This window comes from Talpa europaea (genome assembly GCF_964194135.1).
Source record: "Talpa europaea genome assembly, chromosome: 12".
Classification (NCBI taxonomy): Eukaryota; Metazoa; Chordata; class Mammalia; order Eulipotyphla; family Talpidae; genus Talpa; species Talpa europaea.
Window position 1 is genome coordinate 30,646,421 of NC_140079.1, and position 17,451 is coordinate 30,663,871.

The 17,451-nt window shown below is 42.6% G+C and overlaps 1 protein-coding gene across 4 annotated transcripts in view; it reads right to left on the reverse strand.

Moving 5' to 3' along the window:
• Positions 1-1,336: 1,336 nt before the first annotated feature.
• Positions 1,337-17,451, reverse strand: part of OPCML (opioid binding protein/cell adhesion molecule like) — a gene marked incomplete at both ends in the record, with an annotated part of 1,073,109 nt that continues 1,056,994 nt past the window's right edge. For 2 of the 4 annotated variants that reach the window (XM_084251353.1, XM_084251350.1), the window contains 4 exons: positions 1,337-1,437; positions 15,418-15,444; positions 16,330-16,481; positions 16,965-17,085. In XM_084251353.1, the coding sequence (XP_084107479.1) occupies positions 1,337-1,437; positions 15,418-15,444; positions 16,330-16,481; positions 16,965-17,085 (401 nt within the window). The remainder of the gene's footprint in view (positions 1,438-15,417; positions 15,445-16,329; positions 16,482-16,964; positions 17,086-17,451) is intronic. The other 2 variants (XM_084251352.1, XM_084251351.1) reach the window with 1 other exon arrangement.

A 17,451-nucleotide genomic window follows, 5' to 3' on the forward strand; every position in this document is an offset into this window, starting at 1 on the left:
AAAAAAACATACACAGCACTAACCAAGGCTTTTCTAGGGTTTTTCTGCTTCCCAAGAAGATGGTTTAGGAAACAGAATCCCTTCTGGGAATAGCGAGTGACTGATCATTAGATTGCTACTTTGGTCCATCTGTCAACAGCATCTACTTTGGGTGGATGGAATACGATATTCCAGAGTCCATGACATATTGCTTTTCTAGGTTGTTAGCTTGTGAGATCATTAGCCTTCACATGAGAAGTTGATAGGCAATTTTGTAGATGCCAATGTCTGCTAAAGAAATGAATACAGTGGAATAGACACAATATGATTAGAGATTAATATGGTGATGCATTGATAGTAAGTAGTAGGGGGAGAAGGAGAGAGAAGCATTAGATAATTACATTGATAGATTGATAAACAGAGTAAAGAGATTGCTAGAGGGGAAGATGGGTGGGCAGATAATTGGTTGGAGAGATAAATCAGACAATTGCAGAGATGGATAACCATTTGAACACTTTGACTGATAGCCTGATAAAACCTAAATCATCAGCCATCTATGGGTCATTTTTTATGAGTTGGACAGCATTTTTTAAAGAGAAGTACAATCCTCATAACATCTCCATCTTTATTTTTTTTTTTTTGGTTGCTTGATTTCTAAACTTTTAGTTTTGGGAAGTGTGCATGGCCCCAACCTTTAATCCCTGTAGCTGGTGGTTTAGGTGAACAAGGCAGAGAGGCTAGGGATAATAAGATGGCATGGATATATTGAGATAACTTTACAGAAAGAAAGGATGTGAACCCCAATAGAATTTGATGATAATAAACATGGAGGGAGGGATATGTACATTATAATCAGAAAAATGGTCCAAAGTTTAAGAGACACAGGTAATAGGACACTTGGATAAAACTCTTGCTGTGCACTACATTATATGTCAAGTCGTGTCTTCAGGGTGTTCATCATGAGGCACATTTTTTTTGTTTGTTTTTGTTTTGTATTTTTTTTTTGCCCAAATGGAGTTTATGGTTACGGTTGGTGTGAAGGGTGGGGATGGGGATCTTGGTGGTGATGGTGATGCAGAGAGAAGCAGAGGAAAGAGAAGGGCCAAGGTAGCAGGAACAGGTTCCATTTTTGGACACACCAATGAATGATCACCCTACACGTGGTAGAACCCTGCCCACCCCTCCCCCACCCCACTCGTTCAAATTGGAAAATAAAGTCAACAAAAAACCCTCAAAATCAAAAAAATTAAGAACGGAAACAAACAAAAAGAAGCCAAAGTGGTTTGCCCTCTGCAGTGTAGATTAAAGTCTGTGATATGGAGAAGCAGGCGTTGTTCAGAGGACCTATGGTTTCTTATCAAAACTTGATGAAGAAGTGGGCAAAGAGGGTCCCTGATAGCCAGAGACAAGCCAGCGCTCTAGAGGCCGAGTTTACACCATCAATGACTGCTCCAGGCCCTGTGTAGGGGAAAGAGAGACAGACCCATTAGCATGCACCCAAAGGGTACCATATTTGTTCCCTGACAAGCAAATAAATATAAAGACATGCTTCTCTGTGAGCATTCCCCCACCTTCCCCCACACTACTGACCCTTCCAAACCTGGAAAAATGCAAAGTGCCCATGGGATGCTTTGACCACTATGGACTGCTCTGAAAGATACTGGTTTAAGGAACCAAAGGGGTAGTGGAAGGTGAAGGCCGAAATGTTAGGGTTGTAGACAGGGCTAAGTGGTATGGCAGGTCCTGCTGTTCACTTCCTAAGAAGTTCCTCTAACTGTGCTCTCACCTTGGAAATAGTGCTCAGCACTGACAAGGGGGTGCAGAAAGGATAGGAGTAGGGAGGAAGGAGTCCAGAACGGAGAGAACAGGTGTGGGAAGATGCAAATATTTTGTAAGCAACGAGGCTCCCCTTGTTGATGTGGCCAACTTCTTTCCATATTACCTCCTGAAGTTGCTGAGGAAGGATGAGTGATGATCCTAGAAATGCCAAGGGCTATGGTTGGCATTAACCAAGTGGGCAGCAGTGCCTCTCCAAAGGCCACAGGAAAAACTTAGCATTCCCAGTCCAAACTACCATCTGGAAAGAATTCTCCTTTTATCTCTTTCTATTTTCTTCCCTCTCTCTGGCCCTTTTATACCACTCTAGGGAGTCATTTATATTCTGTTGTGAAATAAGACCACAAAATCCCAGGTGCTACTATGACTTAATTCATATGTGGGATAGAGAGAAAGAAAGCAGAGGGTCAGACAAAAACCAAGCCAGACACAAACCCTAGAAATATGACTGTAAAATTGAGGCCACCAGAAGGATAGTGTGTGTGTTTGTGTCTGTGTGTCTGTGTGTTGGGGGTAGACAAGAAAGTGGGGAGAGGGCCCAATATTCTAGGGTAAAGGACTATGGGTGCCTTGGTGGTGGGAGGGGGTGATGACATACACCTGAAGGGGTCTGATACTGTACCTCTAAATTATAGACAATGTTGTAAATCAATGTTACCTCAATAAAAAAAATGCTACTTTTCTTTTTCAAAAGTTGCTTAAACAAAAGCAACATCAAAATGAATAGCTGATCATGTAAGGCTTAAAGTCACTGCTGTTATAAAATGACCTGGAACATAGGAGAGGTGCTAACAACCAATTTTGGTTTGTACTATTTGGAAGATACAGAACCCTTGGTGTCAGGATGTTTTCAAAATATGGAAGAAGAATACAACAAATAAAAGAAAAACTGCATGGATTGGGAGTTGCCTTAGCTTGTTCCAAGAGCCCAGGGCAGATGTGTCTGTGTCTAACTCTGCCTCTTTTTCCATAACCATTATTTGCAAGCCATAAGAATTTAGGATCAGCAGCAGCTAGCAAGCAGGATATCAACTATGATCAAACCCTAGTATGAACCAAAGGGCTAAAAGCTACCAAGAGGCATTCCTGTAAGATCAGTGACAGAGGAAAGGAAGCTCAGATAAAGCAAGCTTCCCTCTTCTACCTTTTCAACTAGGAATTCACTACCTCTTTAAGAAATAGGTTGACCTGTAGGAAATAAGCATGACTACTTTAAAAAGCAGAGGTGGCTCAAGGTTCTTTTCAGACAGAACCTAAGCCATTTGGCTTGCTTGTCAATCTGATGGCATGGATTCATGTCTCCGCGAGGAACACCCTTTTGCTTAGGGAAGTATAGGTCTCTTTCTTCAGCAGTTACCCTCTGACTGCTGTGACTCCGAGGATTTCAACATAGGTACTTTTTCTCCTCTGTACCCAAAGCCCCCAATTCACTTACAAAACTGAAAACTTCTATTTCCTTGATAGGTTGAGAGTCTGGCTCACACTCCTCTGCATTTTTATTACATAGAAGTAGCCGGCAAGGGCCTGATCCACACCCTACCCAGTGCTGTCATCCCCATGGAAGCTCCACAAATATGTATGTAAAGTAGCCGGAGTCTGGGATCTCCAAAGTTCAGTCATACACTGTAAGGAGCCATACTGGCCTAAAGAATGAGCAGACTTGGGAAATGCCCCAGTTGAAGCTCAAGGTAACTCTCCAGATCATCTTCTGTAAAAGGTGAATGATTTTAAAGGAGTATATAAGAGGGCCTTCCTGGTGGCACAAGGGGTTAAGCACCACACTATGAGGCAATCCATAGTCTCCACAACCTGAGTTCGATCCCCGGCTGACCAGGGAGCAACCCACATGGCGCAGCAGACCTTTCCTGACTCACCCACTACTCCCCTCAGCAGTGTATTTCAGTCAGTCTGCCTGTTCTGTTCCCCACTCTGTCTCTGGTGAATCCTTTCACCCCCCACATCTCTGGCCTGTACCCCAGCTCTTGTATGCATAAATAAATAAATCTTTTAAAAAAAGATTTTATAAGAAATGAGCATTGTAGGTTTGTAAGACCCATACATGCCTCTAAAAGTATCTTTCATTATATGAAGTATATGTTAAATATAGTAGACAGCATGTGTGTGATCTGTGTGTGTTAGCCTAATTCACTGTGCTGATGTGAACTTAAGGAGCTATTATTATAGGTTTAATAAGCTCACTCTGGAGACATAGCCCTTTACTATGAGAATCACTTTATTCCAAGTTCTACCAGGGGACATAAACATTTTTGTGGCTGTCCTGCAATCAGTGCAAGGTTAAATATAGATAAAACAAAGAGGAGAAGAACACTACATCAGCCAGCACAAAAGGATGAGCTACGGAAAGGAAAGGAGGCAGAATCATAATGAGATGAATGTTTCTGGTGGCAGTTACCATAAGATGTCTGGTGTCCAACTGGCAGAAGTTCTACAGCCACACTACAAAGAGTGGAAACTATCAAGGTGACCTAGTAGACACCTTGCTTATGATGATACTTAGAACGTGTATTTATGGTGTGCTCTTTATGTGGCAAACAGGATTCTAAAGGCTAACCATAAATTAACTCATTTGACTTCAAGAACCATAGAATGGTGTATTACTGGCATTTCCATTCATAAATGGGAAAACTGAAAAACAGAGCAGGGAAGTGCTTTGCCTGCGTTTATACAACTCACAGATCACAGATCACTGAGAGCTAGATTACAATGGGGTCACTCTATCTAGAGTCTGTGCCCTGGGTTATTACAACTTTATTTCCTCCCAATGGAATGATTTCCAGGAGCCACAGCATCATGTGTTGAGAGGAACCATGTCTGGCAATCTGGAGGCTCAGTCTCTCACTGTGGCTCTGGTGTTCTCTAGTGCAACGACATCCCCTTTCTAGCCTTGGTTGCCCCATCGGCAAAAATGAGAGAAGGTTGGAATTGATGACTTCTAAGGCTCTTCTCCCACTAGGATTCTAAGTCACCGTATGAAGGGCCACTCTACATCTGGTGCTGGAAGGGACAGCAGTGAGTAACCAGAAAGACTCTCCAGCTGGCACAAGGCCATCACCACTCTGGTTTTTGCACCACACAATGCCGCACTTGATAGAGTAAGAGGCCATCAAACATTCCTACACACTAAGCTTTCTTTTTTGAGGCCTCATTTTCTATGACGCTTTAGGGAGTTTATTCTTTAGTGAGTTCTTTAGCTGAGTCTTTAAGTTGCTAGCTGCTGGTCATCCTTATGATCCTAAATTCTTATGGCTTTGGGAACAGATGATATGACAGTTTTCTCTCAATGTGCCTTTGTTCAATTAGTCTGTAAGAAATGGCCAAGCTTTCTCACCAAGGATTAATCTAATCATTTATGATATAAACAGCTCTGGACACCTTTGGGGTTGGGCAGTTGGCCTCATGCCAGTAAGGTAAGGGTTCTCAAGCTTTGTTCAGAGCAGGAACAGAGTGGCTCACAACTACTTCTCTCTAGATTGAAGGAATGAGATACAAAAGCCATATGCAACAAACTGATGTTTTAATTGCATCTTTATAATAATCCAAATTCTACTGGAGATAAGGAAAAGCAAGCATCTGGGTTGGGTCTCTTCTGTGGGGCTTCTGTAGACCACTCCCCAGTTTAGGTAAATGCTTCCTTGTGCTTTAATAATAGAAAGGATTGCTGTTATTTAGCTAAGCGTAGTCCCAGGACCACTTGGGCTTGCTGGGTCCTTTAGGCTGGTGTGATGCTTTTGCAAGTGTCAGCTCAATGTGCCTGTTACAGGGAAGCTCATGATGCTGGAGGGTCTTTTCACCTGAGCTGAGCATTGGTAGCACCTTGAATACACATACATCTGTGGATGTCAAGTTGAGTATGGTTTCCCATATCATAGTTTCTTGAAATAACTACTATATGGACTTGTTTAGCTGCCCGAGATAATACTAGTTTTTACTCCAATAAGCAGGGTTAGAAATTCAATTTTTCAGCAAGTATTTTGAAAGGCTGGCAGTCTCTCTTCAGAAGAAAAAGCACATCCATCTCTGCCTTCATAGTCTGTGCTAGACCAGGGTGTCAAACATCCTCTGTTCTCATTGACAGCACAAAGAAACACTACTGAATAAATAAATAAATACAATTTTTAAAGTTTCCCAGATTTGAGAAGATGCAAATGTTCCAACATCCATCTCAGGCACACTCCTCCTACTGAAGAGTTTTAAGACGACTGAAATTAATTCGAGTCAGAGAGATCCGAGTGTGAATTCAGGCCCTGCTCCTCACCAGCATGGTGATTCTGGACCAATCAACTTCTCTGAAACTTTTTTTTTTTTATTTTTACTGTAGGAAATGGTGCCGGGGTAGTTGTAGGGTGGCTTGCAGGGTGGCTCTGAGGATTAGTTAAGATGATGTGTAAGGTCACTGAGTATAGTAAAAGATGAGTGAATATTAGGGGGATGGCAACCAGGGCAATATTGTGATTCCTGAAATAGCATCTTTTGTGGAAATCCTGATTTACATTCAGTGACCTGTCAACTAGTAGGTTCTCAAAGGTCATTGTCAAACACCAGCTGAAAGCACACTTGGCTTTGGTTAGCAAGCTAGTGACTGGTCTCTGGCATGCAGCCCTGATTCAGCTGCAAACCACACATAAAGGCTGCCTAGAGACAACCAGATATTCTAAGGCACATACTTGGAAAACCAACTCTTTCTCTGGGCAAATGCCACACCCAAGGAGTCTTTGTTTATGGCTAACAATGACTCAGTTAGAATGGCTGTTACAATGATCAGGCTTAGTTACATCTTTTCTAGAGATGAACAAAAAGTGGGAAATTTCCCCTTTTTCCAGTCCCTGCAGCTTTGCCATTTCAATGCTAAAAATTAATTACTTCCTTTGTGCCTAAATTTGAGCATTTCTGAAAATAAAAGCTTAAATGATGATGCAAATCCACAGAACAACGAATGACAAGGAGGATAACAACAGGATACCCTGGGGATGGATAAGCAACAGAAATAAGTTAGTCTTCAGCATTCAGAAACAGTCTTAGAAATGATAAAGAGATATATTTCAGAAATGGCAAATGACAGAGAGGAGAGTTGTGTGTTCACTGTGGGTCAGAAGGAAAACGTCTACGGCAAGACGTTTTGTGAGAATCAACAGGGGTGAGACAAATAAAGAAATGGACAAATGAATGAATATATGGATAATAAATAAATCAACTTTGCAGAGACCGCTTATTTTTTTAATTAAATATTCTAAATTAGAATAGTAAAAACAAAGTGGGTTGAACGCTTAATATAGAATTAACCATCAGGCTTGACTATCCCGGAACTAAGACTGTGGCTGCATTCAAGGGGTAGCTGCTGCATTCAATCCTCTTGATTGGCAGGTGTTGAAAATCCAGAGTACCCAAACTCAGCACAAAATTCCCCCCAAATATATAAGCTTACTGATGAGCTCCAGCCTGCTAAGAGATTTTGCATCTTAAAAATGGAGTGTATGTTAAAAGCAACGGAGGTACTGAAATATGTCACTGTTTTCCTTTCTGTGACTGTGATGAAAATATGGCAGCAACAGTAGGTACTACAGCTGTGATTCTACTAAAATGGTAGGAGGTAAGCTGATCACATTAACAGAAAGGAGGGGGAAAAGCCCACAGGAAAATTGAACTTGGTGATGGCACCGTGAGATCACTGAAATATCTGAAGTCTAAGAAGATACAGTTTTGTTCTGAAATTTGGATAGCTTTTCTAAGTATGAATATGAACTATGTGACCTTCCTAATGAGGAACCAAAAAGATAATGATGTATTTGGTGATTAAAAGAGGAGCAAGGAAATCTAATTAAGGATGGATGCCTTATACTTGTTGGTGAAACATAAACCTATTTTCAGCGGTGCTGGCTGATGAAGGCACATCATTTCCCTTCAAAGGGAACTTCTCCTCCATTGTCTTTAATTACAGTGGAAAACAACGCGCTGTGTTGTTTTACAAGTGAGATTAACCAGGATTTGCAGCGCAAAAAGGACATGTGGATGAAGGGGCAGAGGCAGGCAGCCATCTTTGTTTTGTTGTCAATGCTCCCTGTTTTGTGCTTACCACAAAGACAGAAGCCTGCGAAGTTAATATCAGAAGTTAATTCAAATCTGTCAGCTCATCACAAACCTGAAAGAGACAAGACTCTAGTCTACGCTGAACCATAAGCTCTTGTGTGTGTGCTGACATCAGCACACCCTGAATGCTCAGTGTTAAATTCTAAATGCTTAGGCTAATAGCCAGATGTCAATGATTCAGATAGAGGAGGGTGGGGGTGTGAGGCAGCGACAAGGAACCTCATCAGGAGTGAAATGTGAAATGTCTGCATATTTTTTTTTCTAATATGTTGACATTTTGCAGGTTGGGGAAAATACAAATGATTATGCTGCTGTCATCAGCCAAAAGCAATGGTATTTTGCTCTGACTCATCCCCTCCCACCTGGATTTAAAGAGTGGATTTGGAAAATAAAAATCATATACGTTATCAGCAGGAAATGGACAAATGTGTGCAGCTTTTGATGTCTGTGCAAGAAGAAATCATTTGATGCATGTCTTCCTAAACAGAGAATTGGAATGTTTGATACAGTCTCCTCACAAGGAAGACCTTGAGTGAGGGAGGGAGGGCTACAAACCCTAAATTTCAAATTAGCACTGAGACACAGGAGGCGGGGATGCAAGGGAAAGTGTCAGAGAAAGAGCGATTTGGCTTCCAACTGGGGAGAAGACTACAAATCCCCTGGAGTAATTGGCTTTTCTTGGTTTAGTCAAAAGTTTCCCACTGTATAGAGACTATAGCTGATGTCCCCATTTAACTGAAGATGTATTTATTAATTCCAGCAAACATTCACTGGAAAATAACCATTTTGAGATACAGCGTGACATCTGAAAAATGTGGAAACAAATACAAACAAAATACAAGCCTATGGGGAAAGCTACCCTGAAAGCCGAGAGATGTATGATTCTTCAGTGGATTTCAGAAATAATTCATGGGTGGGGTAACACAGTGCAGAAACTAACAGGATAAGTACAATTTTGTCAGTCAGAGAAGAGGTCAAAAGTTTCTACCTGTGATTCTGCAACATACTGGAAGAAACAGAATATATATGGGTCAAAAAAAAAACCCCAAACAACAGGACATGAGTATGAGACAGACCCAGGTGCTCTGCACACCAGGCTCCTCTTCTGTGAAGTGGAAATAGTAACAGGTCCTACACCACAGCGTTCTTAGCTGCCTTAAGCCAGGCTGAGCTGACACCTAAATCAAGTGGCATCGTCATTCCTCTAGCATGACACTTTTTATTGCTTCATCTATTTACTTATTTCCACAAGGTTGCAAACTCCTTGTACCTCAATCTTTAACCTAATTTCTTGGCATACAGTTCACAGTAAACAGACATTGGTTGAACAGATGAATGAATGGGTGGAAAGAGTTGAGCAACATTAAGCAACATTGTTACAGGTTTAAATGTGCAAAGGTGGGGAAGCCTGGGGGCACCAGGGGTGGTTCTAGACTGGTGGGAACACAGAAGGCACTTGTGCAAATAGTTGTGAACTTGAACTTGAAGCTATAAGGCATATGAATCTCAGCACAACACCAGCCTTTGATGCAGGTCATGAACAGGTTCTTTTTGAGTTTTGAAAAGGTCATTTAACCCCTCAGTGACAGACAAGAAGAGGTTTACTAAAGACGAGGGAACTGGTACAATATTCTGAACTCAAGTCTTTGCAGCAACATGGATGGAGCTGGAAGGGTTGATGCTAAATGAAAGAAGTCAGCAGGAAAGATAAATATTGGAATGTTTCACTTTCTCTATGGAATATAGAAAAAGCAAACACAGGGTCAAAGACAAACCTTGAAAGCTGACCACAGGAGGCATCCAGGAGGGGACAGGTGGGGAAAGGTGAAAACAGGGAATGGGGTGAGGAACAGCACAAGGGACTGTGGTGATGGACTATGGTTGCTCTGGTGGTGGGAGACCAGTGACCACACCTAGTGGAAGAAATCCCATATAATCCAAAAATTAAATTTAAAAAATGATAAAATAGCTTCAACAACAACAAACAATATCCATATATCTGGTGTCACATAAGACACACATCACAGGGTACGTGAGAAAGGACTGTGGAGCAGCTGTCCAGAGCAAGGGCTGTGGCCTGCTTGCTAGCAGTAGTTCTAGCACTAAGAGAGGAAGACTAAGGAAATGACTGTAGAGGTTCTAGCTTGAGTGTACAGGCGACAAGATAAGGTACACTTCTGAAGGGCTGGGCCCCAGCAGAGGAAGACTGAGTCTGAGGCGCCTGTGAAACATTCAGGTGGGAGAGTGGCTTGTCCCTCAAATTAATGGGCATTTTTTAAGTGCCCAAGGTTAAGTGCACTGCAGGCTAAGCTATTGCTTTGTAAGCTATCTGAGGACTCGGTAGACACCCTCTTCTCACACTGCGATCCTGGGCAGACATACGGGGCAGGTGGTGAGAGAGCTATAGGCAGGCTAACACAGAAAGATGGAAAGAAAGCCGCCACTGGGTCATATCACAGAAGGCAGAAGTAGGTGTTGTGGGCCAAATGGAGGTCGGGAACTGAAAGAAGCTGGGTTTCTGGAGTAAGACAGAGCATGGGTGACTGAGGTGTGGACAATATTGGAGGAAGTCGGAGAAGCGAAGGAAAAATTGGAGAAGGGGAGAAGGAAGTGGAGACGGCGAAGGCTGGGCATTGCTTCCAGAGGTTTGGAGGTGAAGGGGAGAGGAAACATGGGGTGTGAGGGGAGGGCAGACTGAAGAGCATCCTCAGAGTCCATACACTCAGGTCTTAGGTCTCACCTGGCGCCACCTGGGGGAAAGGTCTGACTGTTAGGACTTTATTAAAGAAGAAGAAGGATACACTGGGGAAAGGAGTCAGCTAAGGAAGGAAAGTGAGGGAGGCTGCTTGATGCAGACTCCAGCTGAGAATCAGGTTTGAACAGGTAGGCTCATATGCTTATTTATTCTGCAGGAACAACCATTAGCAAAGGAAAATAGAGAGTCTGTCTTCATGGCTTCCCAGCGCTGCTCAGGTAAGCTGTAGTGGTGGCTGCTCTGAGGGGCTGAGACTTTGCCTGAGGAAAAAATCCAGAGCCCAGATGTTGCCTTAAATGGAGTCTTGCCATTTTCATTTGCAATGACAAGATTCCTGTGAGTTGTCCCTATTTCTGATACTTATCTCTTAATGTAACTAATTTGTGTCGCTAAGATTTCACAGATAAAATGTGAGAAATGTGTTTTTTCTCTCTGCAGCACCCCCACCCCCATCTCTGCCTTTGTTTGTGTTCTCTGTCCCTCTCCCCTGCCAGTTCCAGTAATCCAGGCGGTTATATGGCTCATTAAACGCATCACGCTCTCTGCAGTGCCGGTGTAATCAAGTTCAGAATCTTCCCTCTTTGCACTCTAAGGACAGAGGTCTAGACCTCCTGCTTAAGACCCAGTGGAGTCCAAGTGGGTTGGCAAGTTGAGAGAAAGTGAGTGGCTTCTGTGAGGGGCAGAGCTGTGGCCAGTACACCAAGGCTGGACATGCCCCTGTGTTGTGCACACGGGGCTGGCAAGACCTGGTACCAGTGCTCCATGTGGGCCTTCAAACGGCTGCACCCACTCCATAAAGCTTGCACTTACTCAGAGCGAGCTGCCTTGCCACAGTGCAGGCCCTTGCCACCGCCTCCAAGGTTATGAATGATAGGTTTTGTAGCTCTATTGCACTGTTTTCCCAATTCAGAACAAAGACTTAGAAAGCTAGATGTATTCTGGGAGTCCAACTCATGCTGTCCTTATATTTTACAGATAACCACGGAGCAGAGAGCGGCATGGTTAGTATGAGACAGAAGTGGAACCCGGCTTTCTGCACTCCTCCCACTGGTCTCTTTATGTTCTGCTGCCTTTTAAGAACCTGCAGTTGCCAGGGTCCAAGGAAAGGACACCCCTAAAGGCCATGTCGCTGGCCTGCGGGGCAGAGAGCAGGTTATTGCTCTGCACGGTTATTGAAGAGCTGCTATTGGTTTCCAGGAAGAAGCTTCTCGTACCCTGCCACCCCTGAGTCAGCTCTGAGCATCACCCACCTATCAACATTGTTTCCCACATTTTGCTAATCACTTCTTGTTTCAACCCACTTACCAACCTATTGTCTTCATAATCTTTGTCTTCTGTATTCTTTTGAAATTGCTTTTATCCCACTTTCCTTTCTTCTTTATATGTAGGTAGGAGATATATGAAAGGAGTGTTCAAGTGAGAGGCTTATTATAAATGTGTTGTGAAGATTCACTGTACAGAATCAAATGGGGCTCCAAAAAACAAAGTTTTTGAAGGTAAACACCAATGCATGACTGGGAATGGTGTGTGTATATGTGCATGTGTGTGTGCTTTGGGTAAATGAGTATATGGACTATAATGTAAAAATTGTCCTTTAAAAGAATGGGTTTGGATGTAGATAGCTAAAAGAGGGGCGATGTTGGTGTGAGAAATGGTACAAGCAAGCTAATTTTTATATGGGGTTGCATCCAGAAGGTTCTTCACCAACTTCCATGATGGGTTGCCAAGTATAATGAGTAGGACTGAAATTACAGTAAAATGTTCAGACACTGGAATCAGAGTCACAGTCTTAAATTCCAGCTCAAGCACTTACAAGCCAGTGGGATATGCCTAACCTCTCAATTGGCTCCTCTGTAAAATTGGGATAAATATAGCACTTACTTCCTAAAGTCATTAAATGAGATGAAACATGTGGAACACTTAGTCTAGTGGCCCTGTGAATAGTAAATGCTTGGTGATAATTAACCATAATTATGGGGGCATTGAGGACTAGAGGGAGCTCTTACGGTCAGTGAAAAGGCTTACTTAACTGGACAAGATCACACTGATCTTGTGCTGAAACTATTGCCACTCAGGCATAGAATCTGAGAATTAGGCTTTGCGGGGACTGTAGAGGAAATCTTATCCAAAATAATCTCACTGAGACCATTCAGATGCATATTCCCCAAACTAGTCAGCTAGTGAGCAGCAGAGCCTGGCTTCAAAGAATGCTGAGACACACAGACCCATTCCATTCTGTCCTATTTTAGTTTCTGCAGCTGAACTCTTATACTGGTGTCACCAACACAACCTTTACATATCTTCATTCACTCAACAAAATTGTCCTGACTAGCTACTATGTACAGATCCCTGTGTTGGGTTCAGGATCAAACCAGTGACATGATCCCTACATTTATGGAGCACATGGGCTAAAGGGGAAGAAAGCTTTTAATCAAACAAACCAAATAAATGAAAATAAATTGCAAAATAGAAAGTGACATGTGCAGAGACAAGGAGTCTATCTGTCATCTCAGTGCTCACCCCTAGATGTGGATCCTTGCAGTACAGATGCGCATTTGAATGACCCTAGGGAATGCATTGTGTTGAATGAACCACGTTTTCAGAAACTTGGTACAAATGGGTCTGCATTGGGGAAACTGATCTACTCTCAGAGGTCAGGAAAGACTTCCTTCAGTAACAGAGGCTGAAACGTGACTAGCCATTAACTCAGTGAAGCAAGATAGGGTCAATTATAGGGACTGGTGGTGGTATAGTAAAAGAGAATAGGAGACTTTGGAGGCAAGGAAAGCACAAATCCAGTAGGGTGATTATTCTGGCAGTTGTATCAAGGGAAGCAGTGATGAGATGGCCTATCTCACACCACGTGTTGAAAATACCGTTGTGTCTTGCATCTATACAATAGTTTTCAGGTTGTACACCTCTTTGATGAATATTACCTTAATCATAATTCAGAATGGCAGTCAGAAGGCCAGGAAATACTATCCTAATTTTAACTGAGTAAACCGAAGCTCTAACCTATGCATCATCAAATTCACACATCTAGCCATAGCACTTAAGGGTATCTTATTTATAGGATATTGGTTAATCCTTTCTTCAGCCTTTTGAGGCAAATATTAACATTCTGATAGCATACATGAGGAAATAGGCTCAGCAAGCCTAAATGGTTGGTATGTGATTGATCACATTAGGGTATGAATCTATGTCTTTTCTATGATCTGAATTGTGCAAACCTTGTCTCCCCATTGATACATTTGAGCTTTAACCCCCATGTGTATTTGGAGATAGAGCCTCTAAGTAATTAATGTTAAATGAGATTACAATGATAAGGCCCTGATAAGATTAGTGACCTAAAAAGAAGAGACACCAGAGGGTTCCCTCCTCTCTTTCCCCGAGGAAAGGTCTCTGGGACAAAGTGACTTTCTGCAAGCTAAGAAGAGAACCCTCAATGGAAATGGAATCAGCTTGATCTTGGACTCTGGCCACCAACTTTGAGGGAATAAATTCCTGTTGTTAAAGCCAAACTAATGACATTTTTTTTTATGGTAGTCCTAATGGGCTAATATAATCTTAATATACATTTGCTCTTGTTATTTGTAATGGCACACCCCCTTGCTTAGTTAATAGCAGAGAGGGACAAGAATCCAGGTCACCTAGGGGCTAAATCTAGCTTCCTTTTATTGATCACATCTCCTGTCACGGACAATCCCACTAACCAAGGGTCAAGGGCACAGAAGCACCCTAATACTACCCTTTCTTTTTGCTTGTATATCAAAACTAAGAGATGAACATTCACAGACATCAAAGATATCTGTCCACACAGTTCTCATGGTCTTTGATTGTTCTGGATCTAGAGCTATGAAAAGTGACAGCTACAGAGCTGATTTCAGGTCTGGAAAATTCAAATGCTACTACTTTGTAAGTGACTGAGATTGAACATAGAGAAATAGGGCTGTGAGCCTTCCACCTCTAGAAGCAGGTGAACATCAGCTGCTGCTTCCTCTAAATGTGTGAATGAGTGTGTGAGTGTGTATATGGCTCACTGTTTATTATCTGCACAAACACTCCAGCATCTGATGAAAGTGTCCTATGCTGGCTCTCATTGCCCATTCAATAGCTACCCTTACTTCTGTGTTACTCAGCCTCTTCATTCCTCCTTTCACATATCTCTAAAATGGGGTTAATAACCTGTGTTGTACAGTATTGACATGATGCTAGAAGCCAGTAAATATTTAGGAAATGGAAGATATTATTTTTACTATGAATAATGACCCCAGATATCTTTATTTTTAAAGGGAAGGTTTTAGAATGATCTTATTCGCCATGCCATGGGCTAAGAGGATAAAATGTCCACTGGTTAATTCTTCATGCAGACAATCATCTGAGCATTGCTTTGGTCTTTAGGTTGGGTTCATCTTGGGCTACTAGGTGCAAAAATCAGTAGAATATCTGTTCCTTTTGAAGGTTACCAAGTAGAAGTTAACTGGTTTGGGGGGAAATATCCTCTTTCCTGAAGCCTATTATGATAGTGTGTGTGTGTGTGTGTGTGTGTGTGTGTGTGTGTGAAAGCCATCATATTCTACATGCCTGTACCTAAACTGTGCAAACCAACCCCCTAAGGTCTATTCACTATGGAGAAATAAAACAGGGAAGTAGAGCAAGCAAGCCTATCTTTGAAGTAGGCTTAAATTCAAAAGCATTGGCATTCAGGCAGGCAGAGGAAGGAAGGAACATGCTATACCCACCTGCCACTGCTGATGAGGGGCTTATTTCTAAGACACACACAGCACAATGCACACACAATGCAGAGAGAAAACAAAAGACATAGATCACACATTTCAGATGGTTGGTGGACCAAGTTTAGTTAATGTCAACACTGAGAGCTTGTTCAGGGTCTGAGGTGCACATGTAACATGGAAACCATTTCATCCTACTCACCAGATGCTTCCATCTAACCAGATCTCAGCAAATAGACAAATGCACACACATGAGATATCACAGCAAGCTGGCCCTGGCCCCTGGTGTGAAAGTTTGCACAATGAGATGGACACAGTAGCACAGAAAGCTTGAGTGAGGGAAAGACAAAGGTTGCCCAGGGGGCCAGTCATGGCTCTGGAGACCTTTCCATCCACATGGGAGAGCAGGACCTTCAGAGAAGGCTGAAGGCTCCTGTTGACGGGAACTCAGACATTGCTCCATTCATCCCCATGAATGAGAATGTGACATGGCAATCAACATGAGAATCATGATGGCAGCAGTTGACTTGGTTTAAAACTATAAATGTAAACCCCCAGACTTTTACTGTAGGAAGTATCTTTAAAATTATATCTAATTTTCCTCCCACACCCTTAGGTCATACAGTTGAATTATCCCAAGCTTCTATATTTATGGCAACCACCATTCAACTTGGTTCAGAATTTAGTTTACTCCTCTAATAAGGGGCAACCCTTGCTTTTCAAAAGATCAGGAGATGTCAATTACCTTGTAAACATCACTGAATCACATGTTAGGGAATGATGGGAGGTAGGACTTGGTATCTAAGGGTAGTGGGCTGAACAGTATGGATGGACACAGGCCAGTGGATCATCCCTCCTCCCTTGAGTTCCCCAAGCTCCCCATGTGGCTGTGTCTACTGCACTGAGGCTTCCTGCACTCACCATACAGTGTGATGCTGGCGTTGGTGTTTCCAAGCTTGTTTGTGGCCACGCAAGTATAGTTTCCATAATCCTTTTCTGAAACATTGAAGAAAGTCAGAGTGGATATGCGGCCTTTGTTCTCAATCCTCATGCCATCCAGGCCGGTGGCTAGCCTGAAATAAGAGAAGGTACTGCTGGTCTGGTTCTACAAATAGGCTGAAATGGCAGACAGAGATGCTGGGAGAACTCAAAGACACCATAGCTTAACCTACAAGGAGTCTCTCCTTGTGAAAATCTTTTCTTCTAACTTACTCAGTCCCTCTAACTCAAACCCTAAGCCCTCTAGCCTCCATCAGGAAAAAAAAAAAAAAAAAAGGAAAGGATGCTAAAAAGGTCAAATTTCCCACTTCTCATCACTGAACACTGACCTCTCTACAACTAATCTCAATTTTTGAAACAAGGTCAATTCATTCTGCCTACTTCCCAGCTTCCTCCACTCTTGTTTCTATTTCTAAATAGAGACTCTGTTGCATAAAGGAGGCTGTACTGTGGTTTAGTTTTGCATATCTCTCCCCTTTCCTTTCTCACCCTCCTTCCAGGTGGGGAAGAGCCATCAACACTGCTTCAGACATGCCCTATTTCCATTTTTGAGGTACCTGGTTTCTTCCTTGAACCACTGGAATTCAGCTGTAGGCACCGCAGAGGCTTCACAGCTCAAGATGCCCTTCTGACCAACTGAGACACCAGTGTTCTTGGCTTTTGAGATGTAGGGAGGGTCTGCAGGGAGAAACGCAACATGAGTTCATGAAATAGATGTAAGGGCACCTTCAGCCTCCTGCGGTGCAAATGGATTTTTGTGACACCTTTCCTTCCCAGTTAAATAGCCATTTATTTTAGTAGAAGAAATTCTGGCTTGGCGATATTTCATTGATCCCAACATCTTCTTCAAGTCTTCAAATCAATTCAAAGTGAACAATTGCCCCCATTCACTAAAAGCTCTAACAGTAATGGGGAACCTCCAGGAAAAACTGGCAATGGGCACAAAGACGGGACAAAGTCTTCTGATGACTTATTTCCCCGCTGGAAACAATTAGGATCTATTGAAGAATGGCTCTGGCATCGCCAGTTAGCTGCCTTAATTCT